The 6,982-nt window shown below is 32.7% G+C and overlaps 1 protein-coding gene across 9 annotated transcripts in view; it reads left to right on the forward strand.

The window, feature by feature from the left end:
- Window positions 1-6,558, forward strand: part of LOC132732351 (kinesin-like protein unc-104) — a 105,881-nt gene extending 99,323 nt beyond the window's left edge. For all 9 annotated transcript variants that reach the window (XM_060718757.1, XM_060718758.1, XM_060718759.1 and 6 more), the window contains 7 exons: window positions 486-631; window positions 976-1,311; window positions 1,885-1,997; window positions 2,846-3,095; window positions 3,760-3,879; window positions 4,237-4,355; window positions 5,489-6,558. In XM_060718757.1, coding sequence (XP_060574740.1) covers window positions 486-631; window positions 976-1,311; window positions 1,885-1,997; window positions 2,846-3,095; window positions 3,760-3,879; window positions 4,237-4,355; window positions 5,489-5,525 — 1,121 coding nt within the window. In that variant the 3' untranslated portion in view covers window positions 5,526-6,558. The remainder of the gene's footprint in view (window positions 1-485; window positions 632-975; window positions 1,312-1,884; window positions 1,998-2,845; window positions 3,096-3,759; window positions 3,880-4,236; window positions 4,356-5,488) is intronic.
- Window positions 6,559-6,982: the final 424 nt, after the last annotated feature.

The following is a 6,982-nucleotide window of genomic DNA, read 5'->3' on the forward strand; positions in this document are numbered from 1 at the left end:
TTCAATCAATATTTTCCAATTTTTCAAGTTCAGCGTCCAATATTTATTGAAATATCTGAACCAGATGCTGTAATTTAGAAGCCAATGTTTAAAAGTCACTGAGGATCTTATAAAAATTAATATTTTCATGATTGAAGTTATAAAAGCAATTACAGTAATGAAAAAAAAAACTATTTTAAAGAGTTATTCATTGTCTGACTTTATATTTCATTCAATAATGCTATATTAAAGCTTATTTGATATGGTTTAGTATAAGATCATCAATTTACCAGAAAGTGGGTTTTTGATAAACATATAATTCAAAAATTTATGAAGCACGGACAACGTATGTACATGAATAAATAAGACAATGGAAAAGAATGAGATAGGGTATTAAGTGGGGTTTTTTTTTGGTTTTTTTTTTTGTATTTAGAAAAGCACAGTGACTGGATCTTTGTTAATAGTTATGAATATGAAATAATGATTATAAAACTTGACACAAACAGGTGTTCAGAGACGTCAGCGTAGAGTATTAGATACGTCATCTACGTATGTGCGAGGTGAGGAGAACTTGAACGGGTGGCGCCCTCGAGGAGATTCTCTCCTCATCGATCATCAATGGGAACTGGAAAAACTTACACGTCTTGAAATGGTACGTACTACTAATAGGCTAGATAGTGATTTACTGTTGACCTTGATTTATATATTTATAATTTATAATGAAAAAGCAATCCAAAATATACAAATATTTTTATATTTTCTTAAAAGTAGTGACTTACTAGTGGACAGTTCAGACCATGATCAGATGGAATGGATGTCCCAAGTAAACTTGGTGTTCACTTGGCGTATGGGCGTAAAGGTTAAGGAGGAGGTCCACTCTGTTTATTGCAGTAATTGGAGTTTAAATGACACAAACTAGTGTGATATTTGAATTTATGTGAATGAATATTTTTCTTAATCATGGACCATTCTATGTATTTGTTTGTAAACCTACAGGTGGAGAAATGTAGGCACGTTCTACTGTTACGTGAAAAATTAGCTGAGCAAAACAAGACTCAAGAATTGAGTAAAATGGACAAAGAAGTTACAAATATGAGTAAAAAAGCACAGCAAGCTAAGCTTGAAAAGGTGGAGGAAATTAAAGAAAAGTTGGACGAGATTGTTACCGAGAAAGAGGACGATACTACAGAGAAGAATAAATTTGCCGTTAGACGTGACAATAGTTATTTTAGCTTCCAGACCAACGGGGAACCAGAGAAAGAATTGGCGGCAAAATGTCTTCGTTTAATTTTACAGGGTCGTCTACCACCAAACCAGCCATCATCAGTAAAAGTATGTGTATTTGTTTCTTTTTTTTTTCTTTATTTGTGTGTTTCATTCAGATTATTAAATTTATGATAACTATGAACCCGTTGAACAATTTTTCACATGCTCAAAAGCAGAAAATGCCTCAGAAATCAATGATTTTTTTTAATTCTTAAGAAAGGTCTAATAACGCTTTTATTAATGATTATTTTTGAACATATTGGATATTTGACAACTGAAGAAAATGGCGCTGAATGTGCAGTAATGTGTTGTAAAGGTAGCAAAGTGTAATTTTGACTTCCATACAAAATACTTATCACCCAAAGAAAGGAGTGTTGAATGTGTAATTATTTGTCACAAAAGTTAGCAAAATGAAACAAAGTTGTATTGTGAATTCCATACAAAATATTAAATCACTATTACAATACCAATTGCCAAGGAACAAAAGAGCAAGAGTTTATCTATATAGCCAATGAGTAACTTTATTGGCAACTGTAGCAAGATTACAAAAAATAAAAAAATTCTTAAGAAATGAAAAAATATACTGACGGGTTGTTTTTAATAAGCTTCACCAATGACGAAATTTTCCTATTTTTTTAGACACCAATGACAGAGTCTGTGATTAGTACAGTATCATCTACTGACAGTGATTCTACAGCAAACAGCGAGTCCATGATGTCCAGTATGGTCTCTTCTTCCTCAGAAATGTTCAAGTAAGTATCATTACACTTTATGCAAGTTTATTGATTTTCTAAAGACAATATAAACACACTTTTACATATTTTACATACTATGCCCTGTGTATTGGAATTTTAGGATGATGGATTATGCCATGTGTATTGTAATTTTTGAAAGATGCATTATGCTCTGTGTATTGGAATTTTAGGATGCATTATTCCCTGTGTATTGTAATTTTTGAAGGATGCTTTATTCCCTGAGTATTGGAATTTTAAAAGAATGCATTATGCCCTGTGTATTGCAATTTTAGATTAATGCAATATGCCCTGAGTATTAGAATTTTAGAGAGATGCATTATGCCCTATGTATTGGTATTTAAGGATGCATTACTCCCTGTGTATTGGAATTTTAGATAGGTGTATTGGAATTTTAAAAGGATGCATTATGCCCTGTGTATTGGAATTTAAGGATGTGTTATGCCCTGTGTATTAGAACTTTAATGCTTGTGTTTTGGGATTTTAGAAGAATGCATTATGCCCTGTTTATTGGAATTTTAGGAAGATGTGTTATTCCCTGTGTATTGGAATTTTAAAATGGTTGCATTATGCCCTGTATATTGGAATTTTAGAAGGATGCATTATGCCCTGTGTATTGGAATTTAGAAAAATGCTTGTGTTTTGAAATTTTAGAAGGATGCGTTTTGCCCTGTTTATTGGAATTTTAGGAAGATGCATTATGCCCTTGTATGTAGGAATTTTAGAAGATGCATTATGTCCTGTGTATTTGAATATTAGGATGATGTATTATGCCATATATGTTGTAATTTTAGACGGATGCATATTTTTATGCAGATTGAATAAAGAACGGTTCCTGCATTTTTCAGGTCCATGAATTCTGAAACCCCAGTCAAAACGTCAAAATCATCTGATAATCTAACCAACTCGATGGCGTCCGGTGTCTCGGACAGCACCGACAGAAGATTAACACTGCCAATAAAGAGTATACGACCAGATCAGGATATTATAGTATTTGCACCTGATGTAGAAGAAGTACGAGTCAGTCCGGTTGTGGCCAGGAAAGGGTATCTGAACTTCCTAGATGAAAAATCTAATGGATGGATCAGAAAATGGGTGGTAAGTATTCATTTTAAAATCAGAAGTCTGTAGTGAAAAAAGTTGAATTTAAAAATCAATATATGTAGTAAGAACTTAAAGACTAAACTTCAGTATTTTTTGTAAGATCTGTGGGTTAAATCCTAACAGGGAAGTTTGATTCTCAGTTGTTGGAAAGGCAACTAGCTTGATAATGAATTATTGATAGTTCTACTCAGAAGTTCTACTTAAATTTCCTGAAATAATGCAGAGAGTGACTTTTTTCTTCCTCTTGCAATAAAACCGGAAAGTCGCTATTAGACTTTAAAATTTACCCACCTGTGACCACCACCCACAAACACAGAAACACCTCACCCTCTCAGAAACACGGAAACAAAAAGCCAGTGGTCCCATGGAGGTCTCTGTATTCAAATATATGCAATGTTGTACAGAGTGACACCTGAGGTCTTCCAGTAGCAGTTAAAATAGAATTTAACCATATATGGAAGGTTACCATACAACTTAAGTGTTAATGCAACTTACTGACTTGTATCATGAGAATATCCTAGAATCACTTAAATCAACTTGATTGTTTTATTGTCAACTTGATTGTTTTATTGTCAACAGGATTGTTTTATTGTAACAGGTTGTTAGAGGTCCATTTGTATTTATCTACAAATGACAATTCAATTGTTTATTGTAACAGGTTGTTAGACGTCCATTTGTATTTATCTACAACTCTGATAAGGATCCGATGGAGCGTGGAGCAATCAATCTTACCACGGCACAGATTGAGTACAGTGAAGACCAACAGTCATTGCTTAAGGTATGATGAATTTTTTCACCTCTGTAGGTTTAATGTCATTCTTTTATGTGAGGAAGCTATTTTTGTCTGGGTAGAAATATTCATAAGCATTTTGTTTTGCATTTTTTCAGACAAGAATAAGAAATAAGCATTTTGCTACACATTTCTCAAGCATTTTGTTATATTTTTCAGGTAAGAATAAAAAATAAGCATTTTGCTACACATTTCTCAAGCATTTTGATATGTTTTTTCAGGCAAGAATAAGAAATAAGCATTTTCCTACACATTTCTCAAGCATTTTGTTATGTTTTTTCAGGCAAGAATAAGAAATAAGGATTTTGCTACACCTTTTTCAAGCATTTTGTAATGTTTTTTCAGGCAAGAAACACATTCTCTGTATTGACTCGTTACCGAGGTTTCCTCTTACAGACACCAGATGATAAAGAATTCCATGACTGGCTTTATGCCATCAACCCTCTACTGGCTGGTCAGATAAGGTATAAATCTTTTTGTCAAACTTTTAAAGCTTCTTTCAAACAAGTTGTGGCATGGCCGAAGTTGTGAACATGTCAGACTTGTAATCTAAGGACTGCTGGCCGCATGGGTTCAAACCTGTCAGGGGTAAACTGTTTGTTTCCATGAGGAAGAAACATTAACACTCATTGCTTTGTACTGGTAGGTTCCAGGAAAAAATTGGAGAGTGTTTCAATAAGCTTATAGCTTCCAATACAAACTAAAATAAATTTGTGTAAACTAAAGCGACTTTTAAGGTCATGATTTATTCCAAGTTTTAATAAATAAATCCCACTGTAGTAAACACCAAATGCACCTTGCTACCTTGTGATGGAAGTGTTTGGTAAATATTAACATGTAATGAAGGACAATGTGTATTTTTACTTTAAAGGGACTCCACTGAGGTTTTTATGACATAATGGGACGGGAAATTTTTTCTAAGATTTGTGTACCATTTGATGTAGGTCTGACCCAATAACTTGTGTGCAAATTTTCAGATCATTCCCTCCCCCATTTCTCCAGAATAATAACTTTTATTGTGCAAAATGAACCAAAATTTAAGTGTTGCAACGCTTTTTGCTAAAATCAGGCTAAGAATGGCTCTTACAATCAATTTTCAATTTAATTCTGAGTATATCTCTTTTTTAATCCTTTATCTCTTTTTTAATCCTTCGCATACATTTCCATTGTAAGTGCTCCACATGATCTTTTGTAAGAATTTCAGTTATATGTTTTAGGCTTATGACCTCAGTGGAGCTCCTTTAATAGTCGGTAAATACATATATTTTTGTAACAAGGCCATAAGGAGATGGATACTACACTACAAAATCATGGTTAGTAATACATGTACAATGTTCCTGTTTCTGGTTTGGCAAAATACCAACATGATCTGCTGAATTTGTCTAAATAGATTTGCCCTGCTTTTAATATGGATCAATCCATTTGAAAGTTTAGGGATTTCATTATCTAAATACTGATTTACCAACAGTATAGAGTCTTGTCAAGACTGCGCAAATGTGCAAACAAGCTTGACTCTGTACTGGTAGCAAATAGTGATTATTATTTTACTCTTGCGGGATAAGGGTTAAACAGGCAGTTTTGATTTTTTTCATTTCAGGTCCAAGCTAGCCAGAAGAAAGCAAGTTCCAATTTAAGCCATTGACAAAAAAAAACTGTTTTGATATTTCTTCTCAAAAAGATTTTGATGTACATTTTTAAATGTTGTCAGTTGACCTTGAACTTCATGTATCAAAGAAACCACTACTCACGAAAATGCAATAATAAGAAGACAAACATTTTGAATTGTGATACTAAACCATTAGAAATCTCACTGGATAAACACCCGGAAAATCCCCAAATCTCTGTGCAATAATTGATCACCCTTCTCAGTTGAAACAAATTTTGACAAAGGGAGGTAACTAAAAACAGAAAAAAATAATAAAGGGACATAACCTCTCACTCAATTTGTACCAGTCAAAAGAAAGGGAGGCAATCAATACTAAGATGAACAACAAGGGAGGTTACTGAGATTATGTATACCTGAGGACAGAATATCAACTTACAAAAAAGATATTTTGCTACATATATTTATTTAGCATTTTCAGCTTAAGTATGGTATAATTATAATAAGTATTGTTATGTATTTTATTCACATCATTCCAAAATAGTCATATTATTGCATATTCATTAGATGTATAACTCATTAGTATGCATAAGTCATATTGCCTCATGCATATTCATATAAAATTAAGGAGTCCTGCTATGATATTTATAGTAATTTATTAATTATTTATTAGCAATGTTTGGTTGTGTTGGGTATGTATTTCCAAGGCATTATTTGAAAGAGTTTTTTTTATTCATGACATAAGTTGTACTGGTTATTTTAGCTACATCCAGTCTCATCTAGTCACATGATTTACAAAGTGCTAACAAATCTTTAAAATGTTCAAATATATAATTAAAAGTTTGCATATTAGATTGATTGATTCAGTGTTGGGACCGATATAGGTTAGATAATTTTGATGTAGATAGTCTATTGATGGGTGTTAAGAGCCTGAAAAGTACTTTTGAAGCAAGTTTGAAAAATGTTGACCAGTCTGACTACAGATTTGAAATTGGCCAATGATGGAGCATTATTTCTAGACTGGTTGTGACTGCTTCTAAAAAGTTAAGCAGTTTTGTTTTGTTTTTGAAAAAAAAATGTGTTGACCAGTCTGGAATCCCTGTTTTTTGATTGGTTGAACCTGATCATAAGATTTGAAATTGGCCAATGAAGCATTTTTTCTAGACTGGTTGTGACTGCTAATAAAACATTGCAAATATTCCAGTAGCAGAAGACAAAGATTTGAGTGACTGGTAAAGAAGTATATGAATGCAGAAAGGAAGAGTCTTTATTCTGGTGCTAAGATTTGACTTTATGGAGTCAAAAATAAGGTCTAGGCCACTCCCAAAATCTACAAAAGAAATATTCATTTAATTTATAACCATGTTAGAAGACACATATACATAGAAATTATACATATTTAAATACACAACATTGTTACACACCATACCTGCATAATTTATGTAATCCAGATACATTATGTGCAATATTGTTACATATGTGTAGTGA

Source organism: Ruditapes philippinarum, unplaced genomic scaffold (assembly GCF_026571515.1).
Source record: "Ruditapes philippinarum isolate M1 unplaced genomic scaffold, ASM2657151v2 ctg1551_1_1_1_1, whole genome shotgun sequence".
NCBI classification, from domain to species: domain Eukaryota; kingdom Metazoa; phylum Mollusca; class Bivalvia; order Venerida; family Veneridae; genus Ruditapes; species Ruditapes philippinarum.